Source organism: Heptranchias perlo, chromosome 2 (genome assembly GCF_035084215.1).
Source record: "Heptranchias perlo isolate sHepPer1 chromosome 2, sHepPer1.hap1, whole genome shotgun sequence".
Classification (NCBI taxonomy): domain Eukaryota; kingdom Metazoa; phylum Chordata; class Chondrichthyes; order Hexanchiformes; family Hexanchidae; genus Heptranchias; species Heptranchias perlo.
In genome coordinates this window covers 82,422,927-82,448,340 of record NC_090326.1, presented here as the reverse complement: position 1 = coordinate 82,448,340, position 25,414 = coordinate 82,422,927, and the positions used below count along the sequence as shown (strand labels likewise).

Here is a 25,414-nt window from a genome sequence, read left to right as displayed (position 1 = left end):
CTTGTAGATGGTGGAAAGGCTTTGGGGAGTCAGGAAGTGAGTCACTCGCCGCAGAATACCCAGCCTCTGACCTGCTCTTGTAGCCACAGTATTTATGTGGCTGGTCCAGCAAAGTTTCTGGTCAATGGTGACCCCCGAGATGTTGATGGTGGGGGATTCAGCGATGGTAATGCCGTTGAATGTCAAGGGGAAGTGGTTAGACTCTCTCTTGTTGGAGATGGTCATCGCCTGGCACTGGTCTGGCGTGAATGTTACTTGCTACTTATCAGCCCAAGCCTGCATGTTGCCCAGGTCTTGCTGCATGCGGGCACGGACTGTTTCATTATCTGAGGGGTTGCGAATGGAACTGAACACTGTGCAATCATCAGCGAACGTCCCCATTTCTGACCTTATGATGGAGGGAAGGTCATTGATGAAGCAGCTGAAGATGGTTGGGCCTAGGACACTGCCCTGAGGAACTCCTGCAGCAATGCCCTGTGGCTGAGATGATTGGCCTCCAACAACCACTACCATCTTCCTTTGTGCTAGGTATGACTCCAGCCACTGGAGAGTTTTCCCCCTGATTCCCATTGACTTCAATTTTACTAGGGCTCCTTGGTACCACACTCAGTCAAATGCTGCCTTGATGTCAAAGGCAGTCACTCTCACCTCACCTCTGGAATTCAGCTCTTTTGTCCATGTTTGGACCAAGGCTGTAATGAGATCTGGAGCCGAGTGGTCCTGGCGGAACCCAAAGTGAGCATCGGTGAGCAGGTTATTGGTGAGTAAGTGCCACTTGATAGCACTGTCGACGACACCTTCCATCACTTTACTGATGATTGAGAGTAGAGTGATGGGGCGGTAATTGGCCGGATTGGATTTGTGGCCAGGACATACCTGGGCAATTTTTCACATTGTCGGGTAGATGCATGTGTTGTAGCTGTACTGGAACAGTTTAGCTAGAGGCGCGGCTAGTTCTGGAGCACAAGTCTTCAGCACTACAGCCGGGATGTTGTTGGGGCCCATGGCCTTTGTTGTATCCAGTGCACTCAGCCGTTTCTTGATATCACATGGAGTGAACCGAATTGGGCAGATAGGTGAGTGGGATTTTGTGCAGGATAATATGTTGGCATGGATTTCTAGTTGAAATAAATATAAGATGGTCACTAATAAATCCAATAGGGAATTCAGGAGGAACTTCTTTACCAGAAAGTGGTTAGAATGTAGAACTCGCTACCACAAGTAGTAGTTGAGGTGACTAGTATAGATTCATTTAAGGGGAAGCTAGATAAACAGATGCAGGAGAAAGGAAAAGAAGGATATGTTGATAGGATTAGATGAAGTAGGGACGGAGGAGGCTTGTGTGGAACATAAACACCAGCATGGATCTGTTGGGCCAAATGACCTTTTTCTGTGCTGTACATTCTATGTAATTTAGGGTGGAGTTCAGGAGACTAGTGAGCAAGGCATTGGAAAAGTTGAATCTGGAATTGACAATGGCATGGACGACAGTTTCAATGGCAGTGAGCTGGGCTGAGGGCAAAGATAGGAAATGCTGCAGAGGTGGAAGTAGGCAGTTTTGGTGATGGATTGGATGTGGAGTTTGAGGTTCAGCTCAGGGTCAAGTAGGGCACTGAAGTTGTGTACTGTCAGGTTGAGTTTGAGCAGGCATTCAGTAAATGGGTGGGATCAGGGTCAGGGCTTGGAATTTCTGGCATGGTCTGAACAGGATAGTTTCAGTCTTTCCAGTGTTGAGGTGCAAGAAGTTCTGACTCATCCTCAACTAGATGTCACACAGGCAATCTGAAAGTACAGCATCAGCCATGGAATCAAGGCTGGTAGTGGAGAGGTAAAATTGGTACCTTCAGCATATGTATGTAAACTGACTCCATGCTTATGGACAATCTCATCGATGGGCACCTCCACAAAATAAACTTGTGTTGAGGAAAGCCATGACTCCTTATGATGACTAAGAAATCCTCAGGATACATAGAAAACCTAGGACCCTGTTAAAAGGGCTGGCCAAATCACAATTTATTGCTCATCCTGGAGTGTGCAGGCACCTTTTCATATTGTGGTTGAACACAGCATTCCTCTAGTAACTCACACTCTCCCTGAACTTTCACAGAAAATTATCTTCAGAGCAATGGGGATGTTAATGTGAACATTTCATTTTTTTAGTTGTTAGGCATGTTTCCAAAATGTTAGTTTAGATTAAACAAAGTTGGGTCTTGGGAATATTTAGGTTTGCATTGTTTATCACAACTGTTCAAATATTAAAAAAAGTAAAACCTTGCACTAATTAAAACCAGATTCTGATTGCATCTGCTGTAAATAATATGACTAGGAAGGTTCAAGTCATTTGCTTGTGTTGATTGAAACAATTGTAATGTATTTATATTCCAGTTACAGTTTTAGTCATTTGCACCTTTGATTACTTTGATAAAGGAACCCAGATAGATGCATATTATTTTAAAAATCCATATTTATTGAATACTTGGGTGAAGTTGCGTATCTGGTTGATTTGTTAGGTGCAGATATAAGCAATGTAGAAATCACAGACAAATCTGATTGAGCAATCGTTAAAAAGTCTGCTGTGATGAATTGCTATTTGTACACTTCAATGATTTTCTGATAGAGCGTGGGTGTTTTTTTTAATAATGGTGCTATACCATTGTAAATTACTGTAAATAAAAGGTTATTTTATGTTAAGAGTGTGTCATTGGCAGGCTCTGGTACTTCTGCTACTGATGGCACATTATCAGTGTAACTGAGATGAACAGACCTCATTACAGCCTTGGTCCAAACATGGACAAAAGAGCTGAATTTCAGAGGTGAGGTGAGGGTAACTGCCCTTGGCATCAAGGCAGCATTTGACCGAGTGTGGCACCAAGGAGCCCTAGTAAAATTGAAGTCATTGGGAATCAGGGGAAAACTCTCCAGTGGCTGGAGAAATACCTAGCACAAAGCAAGATGGTAGTGGTTGTTGGAGGCCAATCATCTCAGCCCCAGGACATTGCTGCAGGAGTTCCTCAGGGCAATGTCCTAGGCCCAACCATCTTCAGCTGCTTAATCAATGACCTTCCCTTCATCATAAGGTCAGAAATAAGGATGTTTGCTGATGATTGAACAGTATTCAGTTCCATTCGCAACCCCACAGATAATGAAGCAGTCCATGCCTGCATGCAGCAAGATCTGGACAACATCCAGGCTTGGGCTGATAAGTGGCAAGTAACATTCATGCCAGACAAGTGCCAGGCAATAATCATCTCCAACGAGAGAGTCTAACCACCTCCCCTTGACATTCAACGGCATTACCATCGCCGAATCCCCCACCATCAACATCCTGGGGGTCACCATTGACCAGAAACTTAACTGGACCAGCCATATAAATACTGTGGCTACGACAGCAGGTCAGAGGCTGGGTATTCTGTGGCGAGTGACTCACCTCCTGACTCCCCAAAGCCTTTCCACCATCTACAAGGCACAAGTCAGGAGTGTGATGGAATACTCTCCACTTGCCTGGATGGGTGCAGCTCCAAAAACACTCAAGAATCTCGACACCATCCAGATCAAAGCAGCCCGCTTGATTGATACCCCATCCACCACCCTAAAACTTCACTCCCTTCACCACCGGCACACTTTGACTGCAGTGTGTACCATCTACAGGATGCACTGCGGCAACTCGTCAAGGCTTCTTCGACAGCAGCTCCCAAACCCACGACCTCTACCATCTAGAAGGACAAGGGCAGCAGGCACATGGGAACACAACCACCTGCACGTTCCGTCCAAGTCACACACCATCCCGACTTGGAAATATATCGCGGTTCCTTCATCGTCGCTGGGTCAAAATCCTGGAACTCCCTTCCTAACAACACTGTGGAAGAACCTTCACCACACGGACTGCAGTGGTTCAAGAAGCAGCTCACCACCACCTTCTCAAGGGCAATTAGAGATGGGCAATAAATGCCGGTCTTGCCAGCTACGCCCACATCCCATGAATGAATAAAAAAAAACAGAACCAGGGGTGTGCTTTTGTGGTCACAGTCCCATCAACACTTGTGTGCTCGGGTTGGGCTGAGGTATGTGCAGTGGAGAATTTTAATTAGATCCTCCCTCAATCTGCTGCAGATTGAGGTTGTGACAGCCAGTCTCAGTGATTCCTTCCAATCTTTCTCCTGAGAGTCGGTGACCCAGGTCATACTCCCAGGAATCACAGAGGTTTTCCATGTTATGAGGTGTGCTTGTGGAGCAGCTTTGTAGTTTAGAAGGACAGTTTTGCTGGTGTTGATTTGCATTGGATTTAGGATTGAGTTCGGATATCACTAATATGCCTAGGTACTTGAAGTGTGTCTTTTTGCAGATGAAGGGATAGTCCTCTTGGATTTGTGTGAGAATCTCTCTTTTAAGTAGTTGAAATTCTAGCCTAATAGCTGGCCAAATTTTTTGATCGTCTGAAAAACGCTGGGGAAGGAGGTGGTAGAGTTGGTGATGTGTGGTAGGATGTCATCAGTAGAGAGGGATTTTTTGTGCTTCACTCCACTGACCTGAATTCTTTAGATGAAGGAGCTCATTCTATGGTCAAGGAAAAGAGGAGGTGGCAAAACAGAGGTACATCAGGCCATTGAAACTATAAAAGGCTTAACCATCCCTCTGGACCCAAGCACGCACACACTTGACCTACTACTGGCAGGGCGAGGAACCCATAGCATGAGCAGCCACTCATTGATCTCGCTCCTGGCAGCAAGAAGATCTGGTGCAATCCAATCCCTGCCTCTCCCCCAACCCCCACCTCTCCCCCAACCCCCACCTCTCCCCCCAACCCCCCATGACAAATATTAGCTGTGAGTACATGTGGGACATTTGCTAGTCAGAGTGAATAATGTACAGGCTGTGCACAGAGCTGGAGAACCACCAGGAGATGAGTCCCTTCCTGTTGGCCAGCTTCCCACTTGGCCCAAGCTGACCATGCCCCAGGGCTACCTGCTAGAGTCTCAGTCCAACTTTCTTAGGTATCACAAAATGGTGGGCTCTTTCCTATTGGTACCTCCAACAGGTCCAATAGAGATCAGTGATATACTGACAAACTAAGAAGGGGAAAAAGATGCATGGAAGTCAGGAGTTTCTGCTTCAGCACTGCTCTTCTGGCACTCCAATGTCAGTGGAGTGAACTTTCATCATCAGTGCTTTTGGCACAGAGCTTTCTGCTCTGGGAGAGCTAAAGATGAAAATTGACCCCAATATCAAAATGCCTAAAGAGAGATCCTTGATAATTTAAATCCAGGTCCAACTCAGAATGAATGTCGATATATTCGTTTCATGAGTAGTTGTGTTTGAAAAATTTTAAAAGTAAAACTAATATAAAACTAAAATAAAAACACTTCAACTGCAGAGACGAGCACTTAGTCAATCTACAGCCTAGATTTTCCGATTGGTGTTAATTTAGCACCAGCACTCGACCATAGTAAAATAACACCGATCAGAAAATCTAGCCTTGTGTGTCTGAGTCATGACCTCACAGCCCAACCTAAGGTGTCTCACAAAAGTGAAAGTAGATAGAGAATGGATATACCAGCATGATTATAAGACATCATGAACTGTGAGAGTATCATCTGAAGCCCAAGATGAGAAGACAGTTTTGAAATAACTCTGAAATAGCTTCGACTGGCTTTTAGTTTTTAAATCCATCCATTGAGCTTTGTTAGGTGGTTTTACTTGGTTTTAGATTTCCTGACAGTGAGTCTCAGTGTGTTTGTAGAGAGCCAGTGTGCTCCGTGTCATTGTTGTGTGATAACATCCACAATGAAGGATTAATAAACAATCAGGAGTTGTTGCCAGTTAGTAATATTGTCAGTATACATCATAAAAGAATAATTTGGATGAGGGAAATAAAATGTTTCTGTTACACAGGCCCCATCTATTGGCAGTCAATAGAATATTTCATATCTGTTGAAAACACAGTAACAAATAGGATATAAACAAAATAACTCGCCAGAGATTATTGAATGTAATGCTCTGTTAGTTGAAAGAGCAACCGGGAGAATTCTTGCTACATTTCTCCCACCTTCAAAAAAACTTAAAATGTACCTCCTCAACAACTCCTTTGACCACCTTCCCTAACCTGCTCAGGTCTGACCCCCAACTGTGAAGTGTCTTGGGATATTTTGCTCCATTAGAAGTGCTATACAATTGTAAATTGCTGTTGATAATGTAGATAGTACAGGTCTGTGGAAGGGGGTGGCTTTAATGTGCTGAATGGCCTTTTCTGGTTTCATGATTTCTTTTATTCATTTGTTATTTCTCACTGTATGTGGAATAAAAGTTAGATTTAAAAAATTACATTATTCTGATGATTCATTGGGTTGATGCATTGCAAAGTATGGTGCTCAATCATACAACAACAACTACTTGCATTTCTATAGCACCTTTAACATAGTAAAACATCCCAAGGCACTTCACAGGGACATTATCAAACAAAATTTGACAGACTACAGAGCAGAAATGTCCCAGGTGTAGCCTTTAATCTGTGCTGAGTTAGCTGGCCCCAGCCAGGGTGGTAGTGGAGGCACAACAATTGGCTTCAGCACTCTTGGGATAATGGAAGAAAAAATTAGCCAGGCTTCCAGTGACCTCTGCTTCAAAATGCGTATGTGTGGACACCTGGTGGAAACAAGATGTAGCTTAACAGCAATGTTCCCACCACCATGGTTGAAAAGCCTGCCAAGACTCACTCTCTTGGCTCACACATGAAGGATGCGAGTGCCTGTGGAACAGTATGCCTTCATGAGTCACCACCTTAAAGAGAGGAGAGAGAAAATTGGGAAAACAAAAATCATTGATAAGGTCTTAGTCAACGTGGAGTCCATCCACAATGACTGAGTTCAGATGATTCAAAACTCAAAAGTACCCTGAATTGAAAAACAAAACCTGGATCATGTAAATCCAGCATCAGCTTGGAATATAAACAAGGTAATTAAGAAATTGTAAACACTCTTTAATTTCCACCAATTATAGAAAAAATAGAGTTATTTCACAAAAAGGAAACCTTTGCATTGCTGATCCCATTCACACTGTGGATATATAGTGACTGCTGTCATTTCTGATTTGATTGTTGTTTTCTTCTTAAAGATTCCTCAGTTTGCAACAGTGCCCCAGGATCTGGCCCCAGCTCTCCCAACAATAGCTCCAGCGGCGTGTCAATAGAGAACGGAGTATCTAATTCACATGCTGAGGTAAGACTTAGTGTTTTACATTGCTGCTCTTTGTACTTTCTCCTGTTTTCCCCCCTCTCTCTCTCTTCTGCCTCTTGCGTACTCTTTCTTCTCTCTCACTCTTTATTTTTCCATTAAATCTTTTTTGGCACCAACATCAGCAGAAGAAAATTCTGGGGAATAATTTACACAATAAAGAATTGGAAAAGGCAGCTTGATAGAAACCAGCTGAGATTTCAGGTGTGCTGTCAAGAGTTCTGAGGGTGACTCATCCTCTTGATGTTTGGAAACCCCCTCGGCCTTTGTTGTGCCATTTGCTGTTGAGTGCTCCATACAGTTATGCCTAGATCTACAGTTGGGATTTTGATGATAGCCACTGAATGATCTCTTTGCTGAGAAGCATAGTTAATCTTTCACCATGTTTTTCTGGTAAAGTATTAATAGAAAAAATGTACACTTAACCTGCCAGGGATATTTTGCATGGAAAAAAATAAATATTATTATCCTATTCGTTTCCTCAGACTGAGAGGTGCAGTGGATTAACATTCTATCCTGTGGGACCTAAGTTTGAATCCAATCCAGATTGATAGGATGAAAGCTTTCTCTCTTTGACAGCTGGAAAAGTCTTTCTTTTGGCCAGTCTTTTGGGTTGGTAGGAATATCAGTAATACAAATGGGTTTCTGAAAATTTCTTCTGCTTGTTGTTTCAAGCAAAACCATAATCATGTTCTAAAAGAACATGTTTATAATTTTTATGAGAAATATCAGGGGTGGAGGGGAGGAGAGTATTCGGAGAGAAGCAACAGGCAGAGACAATTTTCTGTTTGTTAATAGGGCCTACCCTTCAGCACCTGGGCACTGTGTAACTTAGGCACTCCAGTTGGATAATGGGGAGGTCCCTGATTTAAGTATTTCCTATGGCCCCAGTGAACCCCAGTGAACCTTGCACGTAGGTTTTACATAGGGTCCCCAAACCTTTGTCACTGTCAGCCATATTGTGCTGTGCTGAGCCCATCAGGCACGCTCAAAGCTGCAGGCCTCTGTGCTCGATAATATGGGAACAGGCGCCTGATGCATGTCATTGCATTATCAAGCCAATGGTATACCAAATAGTTTACTTACCACTAAACTACAACCCCTGAGAAACCTCATACTGCTACATAAACTGCCACATGATGCCATATCACTTCAGGTCCTATCACTTTATCAGCCTTATTACCCCCTTATTAGTGTATGTCCCCTTAGCTCCACTGTACAACTAAGTTCAAAACACTTGTCAGACAATGGAAAAAAGTGGGAAAAAAAACCTTTTTTTAAGTACTAAAATATCTGTGGTGTATTATGTACAATAACAAATAACTGGCAATAAGTTTAAGGCTGTAATTTAATCTGAGTTCTCTTGATCTTCGTAAACAGCTTGAGCTTCAAACTGGTGGTTTGTCACATCATCAGTACACCTCAGTTAAATTACATCCTTAAACATTGCCTGCAATCAATTAACCTATATGTGTGTTAAAAATTTGTAGAAAATCAATTTCCCAGATGTTACATCATAGAAAGCGTGTGTTTGAAGCACTGTAGATTAAAGTCGATAATTACCATTCACAGGTTATTGTTTAACCCTTTGCAGGCCACAGTAGCGTTTCTTCATCAAAAGTATGGCAAGAATGATTGACTGAAACAAATCAGACTACTGTGAATTAAGACATTTTCTGTTGTTACCTCAATTACCCAATTCTGCTTTAATCATCATGAAAAATATTTTTGTCTGACGTTACAGGATTAAAAACAGGTGCATATTTTAAAAGTTGTAAAAAGTTCATACAGTATTGAAAGGGAAGAACATTCTGGAGCAAACCTTTTAGAGAACTTAAGGTAGCACGAATGAATTGAATCTCGATCATGGTGAAGTCATACATGTTGCATACAGCTGTGTCTCAAGAGGCTAGTTTGTTTGTGTCTCAGCTGTTCAAGTAATTACTTAATTAGCTTGGTAATAAAATGAAAATAAGAAAGTTTAAAAAAGAGATATAATGTTCAATCAGTTCAGTAGTACTCAAAAGCTGCAGTGTGTTATGTGACCTTGATAAGTCCTGGCACTCCCTGTATTAGTAGATAATCAATATTATGACACCTTTGTTTTCAGTGACCTGTTTATGGGTGCAGTCTCTTTGACCTATCGTTTCATGTCAGAATGCCCCCATAAAGCCTCAGTGGGAGGTTCTGTTTTGAGCAAAAACACTCAGTGTTATTTTTCATGTTAAGAATCAGCCAAAGCCTGCAAGAGAAACAGCGTGGTATTCATGGGTTGCTTTTTTATGGTTTTTTTTGCCCAGGATAATTGATATCTCAGAACCTAAAGGTCCCAAAAGCGGAGGTGACAAATTATTGTAATTCTTCAGGCCAGGACCCCGTGCGCTGTTTCCCTCATGGAGGTGGCTCTTTTATTTGAGTTACAGATGCTTTTTTGTTTGGGAAGTAAGCAATGATTGTTGCTATACTGCTACACTAGGTGTTCGTTTACATCCAAGTTTCTCCCCTGTGGTCAGAGTCATGTTACAGCTGGGAGTCCCCAAGAAGCCACAAAATAAAAGAGAAACTGTGTAACCTTCTCTTATGTTTGAGTGCAGAGCGGGAGAAGTAGGACAGAAATTGAGCTAATAGGAAAAAAATTCAGGCCAACTATCCTACTCCACGCTGCTAAGGTTTCAGCTTTTTTTATAAAAGGAAGTGCGGCTGGAACCAATTCCTACTGCTTGTAGCTGTGATGGAATATTGTGAAAGGAAGGAAAGTAATAATTGCACAGATTAGTGGTATTATTGTCAAAGCGGTGTTCAAAAACTGGTGTAAATCCAGCAAGAATTACAGTTCAGAATATTATCCCTTTAGTTTGGGTGGTAACCCTTGGAACTGAGTGCTAGAACTAAAACTCCATTTTCCAGTGCTGTGTTGTCAGAGGTGCTGTCCTTTGGATGAGACTTGAAAACTGAGGGCCCCTCTGCCTGTTCCAGTGGTTCAAGTAAAGGTTAAAGATCCCATAACACTATTCGAGGAACAGCAGGGCGTTCTTCTGGTGCCCTGGCTGACATTCCTCCCTCAGCCAACAGCACCAAATACAGATTAGCTGGTCATTCATCTCAGTGTTATTTTGTTATTTTGCTGTGCACTAAATGATTGTTGTGCTTGCCTATGTAACATTGATTGCATTTGAATGTAATACCTTGTATATTGAACCTTTGTGGCATTTCTGAGAAACATCGTAAGGTGCATATAAATGTAAGTTTGTTTGTTCTTCTTTAGTAGCTCCTAACCTATCATTTCAAAACATGGAAAGAGCCTAATTGTACTCTACAAAAAGTGACACAAATCATACGAGAGTTCGATATTGACCACAATTCCGGAATGTGTTCAATCCTGTCCTGTTACTATTGCAAATTATTCCCCTTTATGTTACTGTGACAAAAATGTATCATGGTATTGGCTTCTTGCTTTTTTATTACAGTTCATACAGGGTTAAAAAACTAGGTTCAGTCACAGAAAATGGCACACCTTGTTTTAATATACAATAGCCCCAGAACAGACGTTGCATCTACGACAGGTACCTGAGGATGGGCCAAGCCATTCAATTCAAATATAAGCATCCTGTGGGCTTTGTTTGACAATATGTTTGATTGGCAGCTCTATTTGAGTTTGAGGTACATATTTAAATTACCTTTGTCCAACTGAGAAGTCTGTCTAAAAATTATTAGGAAGATATAGGTAGGCCGGAGAGATCCGTAGAAGATCAACAACGAACAGTTACATGAGGTTAAGTCAGCGGCGTCGAGCCAGGTCCAACTCACGTTGCGGTTTAACACAATGGATGCGACTGTTTGTTATTTTCTATCATTCTGAGCAGGAATAGTTAAGCCTGTAGCTACTGTAATGTACAGTAGCTACAGGCATGCCAGTGCTGCTATTCACTTAGCAATTTAAGTTTAATAAATCTGTTGGTCAACTTATAGCCTAAGCCATGGTTTTATAGAGAGCTTATTCTATTGCAACCTGAAATCAAGGAAGATCACATGAGGATATACGTTATAACTTGTGAGCTGAAATACAAAGTGTTTTCTGTTCAGTCCCAAGGCTCACTGCATATTACCTAGATATTGGTTCATAGGGAGTGAGAGCTCACCAACGAGAATGGTCGGAGACACTGAACTTGAGGAAAAAATCTGGAGTAAAACCACCAAAATGTAGCATTCATATTGCACTGTATACTGCATGGAATAACCTTGTAAACAGCTGTTAAAAAAAAAAATAGAACAAAAATGTTCATTTGGAAAACAGTTTTTATATACATCACAAGAAGATGTAACCATACTGTGATTAATACAGCTTCTTAAACATTCAATTAAATACAGCACCCTCCAGAGGCTGATATCTTACAGAAGTTGTAATGTGTTTCTTAATTATGTCACTCAGTATGCTCAGCACAGTAACTGAATTCTTCTGTTTATTAAATGCACAGCTAGCTCCAGATTTTACATGATATAAAGATTTTTTCCCCTCCCATTTCAATGTTATTTTCTCCCCCATCATTAGTTCTCTCTACATGATATACTGTGCACCTACAAGGCAGGTAGACAGCCTGTTCCCAGATCTTTGTCAACATTGCTTTTGGACAAAATTCCAGTAATTGAGCAAGAATGGTCTCCACAGATTTATCCATTCAATCACAGAGCTGCTAAGATGATTTACTTGCAAGTTCCCTGATTTGTGTTTTTTAATACTCAAGATTGAAGTTGGAAATTTAAACATGTAACATTAAATTTCCTGCCTGACTTATGAGCATTTAAAAACTTTCATGAATTGTGAGACACGTGAGTGAATTACAAACTTTGGCAATAACAATCAACAGTCCTTTCTCCCTTTATAGAAGCACCTGATTACCTCGTGCAGCCTCTCCCATAGTTTCCTATCTGAAATTAGAAACTAAATTCCTGGAGAAGTGTGGAGGGGAACCTATACTCACCAACCTGTGACACTGGTCATTTGTGGACCAAAGCATGGTACCAAAAGTCATTCTTTAGAACAAAAATACATATGAAAAATAATACATGTCTGGGTGGCAGTCAGAGGTTGCACCTGATCTTGGGGCTCAGCTATTGTTTGTTTGTTTGTGTATTTCATTTTCTAGAATATCTGCCAGAATTTCCCCAGGTCTCACCTATTTGCAAATAAATTAAAGAGAAAATCGACTCCTTAGTGCATCCTCACAATTTCTATTTAGTTAGCGTTGCCTGGTTATCCTTGTCTTAATACTACTGTTCTGAAGTTCCACAGGGGATTTTTCACTGGCTGAAATGTGGTTGTAGCATATGGTATAATATCATCATGCCACCCTGCTCACCAGAACAAAACCTCTTTTAAATTATAGTTAACTTTTACGAATTTGCATGCCAGGGATGCAAATTTGTTAAATCTACCCTTACAGATTTAAATTCTCATTGTGCCCCATAGATAACTGTGTAGGAATCAAATACCCTATGCAAAAACAACAATGTGAATTTGTTCACTCTAGTTATTTAGATAGGAATGAAGACTCCAGCTTCATGATGTTGGTTGAAGGATCACACATCATTACAAGCCTGAAATGCTTGTTCATTAATCGAGCACACAGTGCAGTGTATCAAAGATGTCTGAAGTTTTTACAAAATGAGACTGGAATATCTCCTTGCCATCTTCATGCAGGGGCCTTATCATCTGGGCATTGAGCATCGCAGGAAGGAAAATCAGGCAGGTTCTGTAAGGGGTGTCCAATCCTGCCCCAGATTTTCCTTTCTGTGCTCTGCCCAGGTGGTAAAGACAAAAATCCTCTCTGAAGAATCTGCTTTTGAAATCATTGAACTATATTATTTTAAAAATCACTGTAAGCTCACTTTTGTGCTGTAATCTCATCACTGTATGAGCATGTTCGGCTGTTCTAACGTGTTACTGGCATTGCACCCTTCCTTGAGAGATGACACTGCCCCTTTAAAAGCAGCTTTAATGCTGAAGCATTCGAAACAAGATGGTCAACATCTGGATTCAAATCTGCTGTGACCTCCCGTTCTGCCTGAACGCCGTTGTACGCCATAAACCAAATCTTACACAGAAGCAAATTTAAACACTGAGGAAATATGTGATGAGTCAATTCTTACAGTTTTTCTTCTCAACAGCAGTTGCTGCCACATCACAGGATTCTGACTTGGGATGGATCAGTGAATGCACTAAATCTCTACACGTCACCATCATTACCCAACATTACTCTGGGTCTCCCAGCTACAGCTGCCTCATCTGCCTCCTCCCAGATCAACGTACGTAATAGTTATAGGTCAAAGGATTACTTAATCTCTCTAATCTGTAACATCGGTTGAACTACATAATAATCGGAGACGACCCGCAGCAATGCGGTCAGTCATTATAATACCATTACCATACTTTAAACAAAAATGACATCTCTGGTATGAGGCCACAGAGTAGTGTGATCTATGCCAGTGGTTCCTTACAGGGCTGAGTTCTTAATCTCAGCTGGAAGAATAACCAAGTGCTTGCCCACAGGGAGTGAGAGTCATTCCTGGGCTGCTGTCATAATGGCTGATTCAAAGAAAACCAGTGGAGGCCTGGAAGCAGATTACCCGCTCGCTCTTTGAGATGTAGGTCTTATATGACAGAAGGAATCCAGGGGAGAAGATTTTTTAAAAACTGAAAAAGAGGTAATCTTACCCCATTCCCTACACTAATAATAACTCCGGAGTACTTTGGACTCAGTGATACTGCTGAGACATGTAACGTATTGTTCAGATAGTAGAGGTGATTTTCCTCTTCACGGTGCCTGGAGGATCCTCAGTTCCCAAGCGCAGCAAAGAGGAAATGGTGCTAGAGACCTTCATGTCCGGTCTTCGCCCTACTGTACAGCCATCAAATTTCCTGGTGCTCCGCAGGAACATATCACTGGGCTTGTTCCTGGACTGTGTCCAGTGTCATGACGGTAATGAGTTGGAAGGGGGTTCCTAGCCTTTCACTTCTCTTTTCTCCTCTTTCGACCATCAAGTGCCTCAGTGTTGCAGCTTGCATCTGGACCCCATGGACCAGAGGGTCTGTGGTGGTCCTGGGGGTAGCCTTAAGAATGAAGACAAGCAACTCCACTGCAGCCTGAGGGTCCTGATGTCAGAAGCCAGGAGCCTGCAGCTGCACTTCTGTTTCCTGCCCTGCTTTCTGGTGCTACGCCAGCCAGAGGGTAGACCGGCAATGAGAGTATGTCCAAGCCATGCAAATAGCCCAGGACAGGAAATTTAAAGGCACCCACCTCTGGCAGGTGTAGCGCACTTCAGGCATGTTGCACCTGTCGGGCGATCAGCAAACGGGGGAGGGGATGAGGTAGAGTGAGAGACAGTGGAAAATCTGGTTTCTTCTTCTTTATTTTTAATCTGTTTATTTGTCTCCCTTAATTCAATTCAGCAGTTCCCTGTTCCTCGTACAATTCTCTTACCTCAAAAGAGTGATTAACGAGGCCTCAGTAACTTGGGAACTGTAAGCATTCAGTCCAGGACAATGGCAACAAACATCATCTTCAGAATATGTTTTGAAATTGGTTCAGACATGCACCATGGGGTGAAATTGGTCTTTGGTGATAGTGCAAAATGGACAATGGCAAATTGTCAGCACGTTTTACATTGCATCCAATTTTCTTTTTTAATTTCCCCCTCCATCAGTCTTTTCTTTGAAACTATGAAATGACAATGGGGTTGAAAACAAATGGTGGGTTGGATGTCCTTGAATCAGCATTCTGCAGTTGTCTTGTTTTGTGCTTTTTATACTTGTAGAACATAGACCTTTTAAAATTATTTCTATGTGCAAAGGTAGATGTTTCAGACTGGCCCCAAAGCTGATCAGCCATTCTGGTGGCCTCTCACCATAATTCCAGCAGCTGTTCGGCAGAACAGCTGCAAGCTCTGCTCGATCCAGGGTACAACAGTTCCTGGGACTTTCTCTGGTGTTTTCTCCACCCATCCAGTACAAGGCCAGTAACACGGAGTGAGCAGGAGCAGAACTGGAGCCGAGATGGGGATTCCCTACTGTGGGACCCCCCCTGACCTTGGCCCAGAAAGAGATCAGCACTTCTTTGGAAGCCAAAATGCCCAGAGAATGAGAAGAGGCATACCAGCCTTTTCCATCGCAGATGTCGGTACCATCTTCGGGGTCCAGGGTGTAGAAGTGATCTAGACTCCTGAAGACCGAATAAAGTAAACATTTCTTTCAGTGTTTAATGCAACCCCTTGAAAAGGGGCTATTGGGTGGCTGAAAGTAACTGTTTCTGACCAGAGACCCCAACACCCCCCACCCCCCCCAGGACTGAGCAGTAAGACCACATTTTGTTGCATCCTAGGCTAGGCAGGTGCCCAGGATATGTCCATTTTTGCAAGGGCACTAGCTGCCTCTATTTCAATGAGGTAAGCCCACACTATTCTACATACTCCAGCTGGGTCAACACCGGTGGCTAATAGGGGACCTGACCCTGATGTCATTGCCAAGATTGTGGTCCATCCAGCCTTGTAAGGGAGATTGGCCCACCATAACTCTGCCAGAGGTCCCCCAGACCCTTCCAGGCTGAAGACAAAAATAAACTGCACCAATCTTCGGCCGAAAGAAGCCATGTTGCTTCTCGTCATAAGGTAATCAATCCCCTTCGGGAATGGTTGTCTTAGTCTGAGTATGGTTTCTGGCTTTTCAAAAAGCCTCAAAGGGACTCATGCCAGCTCCCAACTGGTGTGAGTTCCAATGAGGCCTTTTAAAGGATTAAAGGATGGAATTCCCAAAGTGGCCAGGAACTCCTGCTGACTTGCCCGCTTGATGTGGGTGGGTGGGGAGGGAGGGGCGGGGGGTGGGGAGGGAGGTGGAGCAGGTGTTCTTTTAATTTTACAGGCATTATTACACTAGCAAAGAAAAACAAATTCAATGAAACTACATATAAAATATACATTGTAAATTAAATGTTAATTTAAAAATAAAAATGTGTTATAGGCCTCAACAACAAACCAAAATTCTGACAGACATACCATACAGTTCAGAGGAAGTACTCCTTTATCTGCTTACTTGCCGCCTGCACCTTTTGATAGGAAAGTTAACAGCACCCATCATGCCCTTCTACAGCATGTACTTCTGATGGAACAGGCTCGAAAACAGAGTCCCCTCACAACTGGTGAGTTGAGTTCATAACTGAAACTTTTGGATTCTTACTGATGGTTTGTACTTTGTTGAGATGCTTGATGTTCACATGAAAATTATTTTTAATTCAGGACTTCTATGCAAAAGGAATACGGGAATTATATATTTGGTTCAGAATCATTAATATGTTTTCAAATTTGTCACCTTGGAGTGAGATTTCTTCCCTGTGCCATGTTTAATGAAATGGTAAACTCATTGTTTATAAATGGGTTTAGGATTTTGTTATACAGAGAGTGCAGAGAAAATCTTCCCTCCCCCTTTCTGAGGTCATTTATGGAATACATCTTAACAAATGGGCCTGTGAGTTTGACTATTGGTCATTCTCAATTGCATACAACGAGCTTGTGGATTTTTTGGATTTGTCAAAGAAACTAGCCTGCATTGCTTCATAACTTATAACATTTCTTTTTGAAGTTCCCTAATGAGTTAAGGGAAAATTCAACAACTTAGAAATTCAACCATGCTATGCCCGTTTTACTGGCATAAAATGGGTGCCTAAGGATCCAATATGGCGGACGGAGTGTGCATGCTCATTTTGCATCGGAAGTACACCGCCTGCCATATTGGATCTGGCTACTCAGTAGGCATTGAGGGTGCGCTGGAAGCATTTAAAATAGTCATTATAATATTCAAATAAGGGTCTTGCACTTGCTGTAGGACCTTTTTGTGAAATTAGTCTGCCCCAATACCTGACTTGCCACATGAAAAACTCGCCAGCAAATCATGGTGCTAACAGGCAGCAAGAAACCTGCAGGAGGGCTTTTTAAAAGGTTCAAACGCTCCATACAGGTTAGTTGCTGGTTTGTCCTCTTAAGCTGCTGGTTAACTTCTAGGCCTTTTTGGGCTATTTTCTGAGTCTCACAACTGAATTCTGACTTCTGGAAACAACATTGTGCTGGTTCTGGATTGCTTTGCAAACAGTTATATTGTAGTCATGGGTGGTCTGGTAGGTCTGCCTTTGGGGCTGGAGGAGGAGGGGGAGCTGCGAAGAAGACAGGAGAGAGCAGGAGCAGCTGAGAGAAAAGGGAAGAGGAAGCCATAGTGCAAGAGGCCATGCCCACAGTGGATCTTCAGGGAGCACTTCTCATACCTCAATTTTACCGATCGCATTATGAATATCTGTTTCCTGGCAACAGGCATGATTCATTCATCCTGCACCAGTTCTCTGTACTGCCTTTATTCCAACCAGGCCATCAGGTCACAGGCTGACTTCTGAGCAACAATGGGTACCCCCTCCAGACATGACTCGTGTCAGGAATCCAGGCCCAGACGCAGAGCCGGCCTACAGTGAGAGCCATGCCACCACCAGTAATGTCATTAGGTAGACTATCAGCATGCTCAAACAACACTTCCACTGCCTGGATCGTTCGGGAGGAGCTCTGCAGTACAGCCCTGACCATGTATTCAGATTTGTGGTGGTCTGTTGCATGCTTCATAACTTCACGATACTGAAGGACCAGCCCTTACCACTACCTAGGCAACAAGAAGTGGAGGAGAAGGAGGAGGAGGAGGAGGAGGAGGAGGAGGGAGAAGCACAGTGCAAAGAGGAGGAAGAGCAGGAGCAGCATCGACCACCAGTGCCCCTAGCTGCCAGAGATGTCGGAGAACAACTCATCCAAGAGCATTTCATGTGAACCATTCTTCATATCCCCAGTACATCAACACACCCGCAATCTTTATCACCACTGTCCTTATTAACACCATCCAATTCCCTTCCTTCAGAGCAGTCTTATGGATCTTGCCCTCACTTCACTACAAATATTAGCACTAACACCAAATCCAGAAAAAAAAATTACTCCAACAACTCTACTCCATATGTGTATAATAGTTAACAGGAATAATTATGAATCACCCTTGTACACCTCTCAGTGCCTGTCTTGTGTGCTCGTTTACCTATCCCAGTGCTCCTATGAAGTGTAGCCCCAGTAGCTATAGCTTGGGAGGTGAAAGGCTGCTGAGCTTCCATTGAGGACACTTGAGATGGCCGTGATGGGCAACCTTGAGCAGCTTTGAGCCTGGAGGGCCTGGCTGCAGACTGCAGCATCTCAGCGTGTGCCAGTGCATCTGGCCCAGCTGGCTGTGTGGCACTAACAAGGGCATTGGCGAAGTGGGTGGCGGGGGAGCAGGTATGCTGTCATCGTGATACAGGAAAGCAGATGCCTCTCCCATGGAGCCAAGTCCACTGTCCTGGGTCTGCGTCTCAGCACTCCTATGACTGTGTGAGAATAGAGCGCAGGAATGTGATGCTTTGGAAGCCCCTGTCAACACTGGCCCAGAGATGGCAGCAATCTGAGCTTCCATGGCAGCTGTCAGCAGAGTCTCCTTCATGGCGGATGCCATTGTCTTGTTCATGAAGTTGACTACTCGCTCCATGCTTGACAGAATGGTCTTCATGTTCTGCGTGAAGCCCTGACACAAGTTGTAGTTGGACTCCTCCATACTCTGAACCACTGTGCACAAGCCCGCTGGAAGACTGACCAGTGCACCTAGAATTTCCTGATGTATACCCATCAGCCTTCATTAGTAGACTGAACCTTTGAAGTCTGCAACAGAGTCCTCTGCAGCAGAACTAGTATGGGATCTCGCCCTCTGGCGAACCGGCACCTGTGGTGTCCTATCCCCCTGCCGTGGCTCCTGCATATTTGTGGCTGGTGATTGACTGGTGGGCCAGTGATTTCTCAGCCCTTGCCCAAAGAGACTTACAGCCAATAAGCAGCACGGGTAGCGTAGGCTAACGCTTAACCCATTATAATGAGTTGCCGCCCTGAATTTCACGTTATCCACGCACCCACGTGACTGGTTTTTGGTCAGAATCGCATTTCTTGGCCAACATGTCTTGTAGTGCTCAACCATACAGATCATGTAGGTCCCCGGTTCATCCTTGGTTTATGTTAAGTTAACTGATGCAAGGCAGCAAGTTGAGGTAGTGGTGAAAGGTTCACTATTATTAGCCTCAGACAAGGTAAATTAGGGAGGGAAAAAGGATCTTCATCTTCATCTCAGTGCCTGGGTGCAGTGCAGAGAGGAAGATTGTGTGGGGAGGCTTGCATACACGTAACATAGCCTGCCCAATTTTCCTTCCATTTGAATTAAAAGAAGCAAAATTGAATAGGCTTCATTTCAGGCATGCAATCCTTTCACCCAGTTTTCCTCTCTGCATTGTGGCAAGTGATGTGTTACAGCCAGGTATTAAAGAGGAACATTTACTCCACTGTCCAAAGCCTCTGGAACCAGATCCCAACATGAGACATTACCCTTTGGAGAGGTGAAATAAAGGGAGAGAACTGAGTAAAGAAAGAAAAGTGCAGAGTGAATATTACAGTGGGTTAAAGCATTGCGCATTAACATCTGGAACATGGTACAAATTCAGCCAAAACAGAGAGCTGGAAATTTTCCTGTCTCTATCAGATGTAAAGATCTGAAATGAAATGAATTTGTGGAGTTTTAGTCCATTTTCTCGTTTGGCACTAAGTGGCACTAAAGAACTGTAGCCTTGTTCCAAGAGGCCATAACTGGTGTGGAGAATGAAAATGATGCAGTAGTGCGTGCCCTTATAAGGTTGGAATCAAAACATGTTGAAGCAAAGAAGGGCAGTTTACCAGCTCACAACAAGAACAGTTTTCTACTCCGTCCCTGAAAAAAGGAGAGTCACGGGCATTCAACACTTGTGTTAAAATTGTAATCTAAACCTGACTGATGGCCCGGTGTCTTGTCCCAGTATCACAGGAGCTCATTCTTCAGGTCAACAAGTTGCAATTTCCACATCTCAATCAACTGCTCACCAAATGAGAATGACATGAGTCTCGAGCTCACTAGATAAATCTCCTGGCCGCAGTCCTTATATGACAGGAACAAATTGCAGCGAGCGTTATGAACAGCAGTTGGCACAATGGCAATGCAATCTTTCACGGTTGACCTAATTAAATATTCGCAGAGAGCTCTTGGCCTGGATTGGCCCTGGTGCTGGGAGCGCACTTAATACGGGGTGTGATTTCCTGTAGCTCTAGTTTTTAAAGGGATGCTACTGCTGTTTGAAGAGAGGTGATTTTCTGCAGGTCAACCACAAAATCCCTCCCAGGGAATCTTGGTGTTTCATTCAGCGAAATGAAAAAAAGATGGAGAATGCCCCGTTCTCAGATACAGCACTTGAGGTGCTGTTATTGCAAGTACAGGAAAAGAAGGTGCTTTGTTTGGGGAAGAAGGGGACCTTCCTCATGGGATAACATTACACACTGCATGGGAGGATGTAGCCGAAAGAGTGAAGCCAGTGTGCAAGATTCATAGGAATATGAAACAGATGAGGGAAAAGTTTGGCACTCTCAGGAAGACAACCAAGGTAAGACGACCCAGCATTTGTCTAGATAATGTATGTGAGCAAAGTATAAATGCCATAACGAGTTTCCCATCAACCTGTAAAAACTTGACTGAGACCGCATGAAAAGCACTCAACTTTACAGATCTATCACAGAATCTCATGCATGGCCAAATTGTTGCAGCACAAACTTTGTACCTGTCATTAAACTCTGGAATTATCTCCTTGTTGGACAAGGCATCACATAACAAGAGGCGTGCCTGTAACTTTAAACCCTTAAGCAAATTTGAGGAAATCGTTCTATAAGTTCTGGGACCAGAGGCCACATAGAAAGTGGGGATGAGTGAATCCAGTGGCCTCCCCCAAGCTTGGGGCCTGTAACACCCTTTCCCCATTATTCTTTCTCTCTCAGTCAGTCATTCACTCACTCACTTAAACATTACAATAGAACAGCATGATACACAATATATTGCCATTAAGCACTTTAGGAACATAGGAACAGGAGTAGGCCATTCAGCCCTTCGTGATAAGATCATTGCTAATCTGTGATCTAACTCCATATACCTGCCTTTGGCCCATATCCCTTAATACGTTTGGTTGCCATAAAGCTATCTATCTCAGATTTAAATTTAGCAATTGAGCTAGCATCAATTGCCATTTGCGGAAAAGAGTTCCAAACTTCTACCACCCTTTGTGTGTAGAAATGTTTTCTAATCTCGCTCCTGAAAGGTCTGGCTCTACTCCTAGAATCCCCAACCAGCAGAAATAGTTTCTCTCTATCCACCCTATCTGTTCCCCTTAATGTCTTAGAAACTTCGATCAGATCACCCCTTAACCTTCTAAACTCCAGAGAATACAACCCTAATTTGTGTAATCTCTCCTCGTAACTTAACCCTTGAAGTCCGGGTATCATTCTAATAAACCTATGCTCCACTCCCTCCAAAGCCAATATGTCCTTCAGAAGGTGCGGTGCCCAGAACTGCTCACAGTACTCCAGGTGTGGTCTAACCAGGATTTTGTATAGCTGCAGCATAACTTCTGCCCCCTTTGTACTCTAGTCCTCTAGATATAAAGGCCAGCATTCCATTAGCCTTATTGAGTATTTTCTGCACCTGTTCACGACACTTCAATGATCTATGTACCAGAACCCTTAAGTCCCTTTGGACATCCACTGTTTTTAACTTTTTACCATTTAGAAAGTACCCTGTTCTATCCTTTATTGATCCAAAGTGGATGACCTCACATTTGCCTACACTGAATTCCATTTGCCACAGTTTTGTCCATTTACCTAATCTATCAATATCCCTTTGTAATTTTATATTTTCTTCGAGACTGCTTACAATGCCACCAATCTTTGTGTCATCGGCAAACTTAGATATGAGACTTTCTATGCCTTCATCTAAGTCGTTAATAAATATTGTGAATAATTGAGGTCTCAAGACAGATCCCTGCGGGATTCCACTAGTCACATCCTGCCAATGTGAGTACCTACCCATTATCCCTACTCTCTGTCGCCTTTTGCTCAGCCAACTTCCTAACCAAGTCCATACTTTTCCCTCGATTCCATGGGCTTCTGTCTTAGCCAGCAGTCTCTTATGTGGGACCTTATCAAATGCCTTCTGGAAGTCCATATAAATAACATCCATTGACATTCCCCTGTCCACTACTTTAGTCACCGCTTCAAAAAATTCAATCAGGTTTGTCAGGCACGACCTACCTTTTACAAATCCATGCTGGCTCTCTCTGATTAACTGAAAATTCTCGAGGTGTTCAGTCATCCTATCCTTAATTATAGACTCCAGCATTTTCCCCACAACAGATGTTAGGCTAATTGGTCTATAATTCCCTGGTTTCTCTCTCTCTCCTTTCTTAAAAAGTGGAGTGACATGTGCAATTTTCCAATCTAGAGGGACAGTTCCTGAATCTAGAGAACTTTGAAAGATTATTTTTAGGGCATCTACAATGTGCTCACCTACTTCCTTTAAAACCCTGGGATGGAAACCATCTGGTCCTGGGGATTTGTCACTCTTTAGTGCTATTATTTTCTTCATTACTGTTGCTTTACTTATGTTAATTTTATTGAGTCCCTGTCCCCGATTCAATATTAGTTTTCTTGAGATTTCCGGTATGCTATCCTCTTTTTCTACTGTAAATACTGACACAAAGTAATTGTTCAACATGTCCGCTATTTCCCCATTGTCAATGACAATATCCCCACTTTCAGTTTTTAAGGGGCCAACACTGGTCCTGACCACCCTCTTTTTCCTAATATAATTATAAAAGTTCTTTGTATTGGTTTTGATATCCCTTGCAAGTTTCTTTTCATACTCTTTTTATAGCTCTTACTATCTGTTTTGTGACCCTTTGTTGATCTTTGTATCTTTCCCATTTGCCAGGATCTGTGCCCTATTTTGCCTTTTTGTATGCCCTTTCCTTATGTCTTATACTGTCCCTTACCTCTTTTGTTGTCCATGGCTGTTTTTTTTGGCAAGTAGAGTTCTTGCTCCTCAGGGGTATAAACCGATTCTGTATCACTTTAAATGTTTCTTTAAACATTTCCCGCTGATCATCAGTCATTTTACCCATTAACAGATTTGCCCAGTTTACTGTGGACAGTCTCTGTCTCATCCCATTGAAGTTGGCCTTACCCAAGTCGAGAATCTTAGCAGCTGATTCACTTTTTTCCCTTTCAAACATTACATTGAACTCGATCATGTTATGATCGCTATTGGATAGATGTTCACGCACAGTTAAGCTGTTAATTAAATCTGGTTCATTACTCATTACTAAATCTAGTATAGCTTGCCCCCTTGTTGCCTCTAGGACACACTGCTGTAGAAAACTATCCCGGACACACTCAAGAAATTCACTACCTTTCTGACAGTTGCTAGTCTGCTTTTCCCAATCTATGTGAAAGTTAAAGTGCCCCATTAAGACCACTATGCTTTTGTTACACGCTTGTCTAATCTCTGCATTTATACAATCTAGCACTTTAGAGCTGCTGCCAGGGGTCCGATACACAACTCCTACTATAGTCTTAGATCCTTTCCTATTTCTCCATTCCACCCATAGGGTCTCTTTTGGCTGCTTACCCCTCATTATATCCTCCTTTATCATTGAAGTGATTTCATCTCTAATCTCATCACTTATTAAGGAGGTGCACTTTAGCCAGCATAAGTTTCTATTGACATCCCCCAAGAACCAACCAGTTGAAGCCGGTGCCTCACAGCACTTTGCATCACTCACTCCACCTGTTGTGAGCACCAGCACAGTACATCCACCATGGGGGATTTCGGATAATCAGTTTGAGCACTGAACATGAGTGAGGAGGAACAAGTGGTGGCTGTGGAAGATCAACTTGTGTCAGACCTCACTTGCCAAGGGCAGGGATTGGAAACTCACATGGCTTGCATACAGAAGAATGCTGCAATTTGCGCACAAATATTTTATACTCTCATTTATTGTGCACAAAGCACCCTGAAAAACCTGTTGGCAACTGTGAAAAACCCATTTCCCACAAGACCATTGTGTTATGAGGAAAGACTAGAGAAACTTGGGCTTTTCAGTTAAGAAAGGAGATGCCTGAGAGGTGATCTTCAAGAAATATACGAGATAGCTAAGCATATGGAAAAGGTAAATATTACATTAAAGTAAATTGTAAGAGAAGGGTTAAGGGGACATAGGTTCAAACTAGTAATAGGTAAATTCTTCTTCATTCAAAAAGTGATCAACACATTGAAATTGACTTTCAAATGGAGTCGTGGAGGTGAAAACAGTTAGATGCTGAAATGGGGAGGGGGATATGTAGGGTATTTCTGGATAGATGAACTATAATGGGCAGAATGGCTTTCCCTAACTGTAGCTATCTGATGATCTTATGAATTAAATCCCTTTCTGTTCATGAAAGCCATGGGATTCATGCAAGGACACGGATAGCAATTGTTATAGATTTTGGGTCTGCCTTAGATGTTCGCTCAGGTTCAGTAACACTGGTTCCTACCATAAGCAGAGCCCATGTCTGTTATGTTCAGGAGTTCACCCAAACTTCCCAATATCTAATTGTGCCCTTTGTATATGTCCTCATATTCACTTCTCCAATCTTTTAGCAAGCGGACTGATTAATACTATAGTGAGATGAGGCCAAATATGAGTTGTTAAACTACTTTATTTTACAGACAACAATTGGATGGACAGAGTAGCAGTTGTAAAAAAAAGTCATTGGACCAGATTTTGCTGCCAAAATAATGGCGAGTTTAATGCACTCACCGTTATTAGTATGTAAATTGTCCAGCAACTTGTGTCAAGGAAGAGATACCATGTGAATTGCAAAATGCAATAAGTTGCTGGACGATTTGCGCCACTCGGCTGTTAGGCAGCTACCATTTTGGCAAGGCTATCAACCTCACGGTGAGTTTCAAGAAATTGTTGCATTTGCACATTAATTGCCAGTTGAACTCTCTGTAGAAAGTTAGGCTGGTCCTTAACAGCATAAGGACCTTTTTAATGACAAGATTTCTGTTCCTGCAATGCCACTCAACCTCTCCGGCCCAGAAAGGAAACAACTGAAACTGTGGCATCTCATTCCTACAAGTAGTACATTGTTGCTAGAGCTTTTAAAATTTAAAATTTAAAATTTTTAATTTTTTTCCTATTTTGTTTTCT

At 42.7% G+C, this 25,414-nt stretch overlaps 1 protein-coding gene across 8 annotated transcripts in view; it reads left to right on the top strand.

Moving 5' to 3' along the window:
• Positions 1 to 25,414, top strand: part of LOC137340905 (histone deacetylase 9-like) — a 641,963-nt gene that overhangs the window by 403,495 nt on the left and 213,054 nt on the right. For 7 of the 8 annotated variants that reach the window (XM_068003748.1, XM_068003726.1, XM_068003710.1 and 4 more), the window contains 3 exons: positions 7,108 to 7,211; positions 13,392 to 13,529; positions 16,237 to 16,414. In XM_068003748.1, coding sequence (XP_067859849.1) covers positions 7,108 to 7,211; positions 13,392 to 13,529; positions 16,237 to 16,414 — 420 coding nt within the window. The remainder of the gene's footprint in view (positions 1 to 7,107; positions 7,212 to 13,391; positions 13,530 to 16,236; positions 16,415 to 25,414) is intronic. The other variant, XM_068003718.1, reaches the window with a different exon arrangement.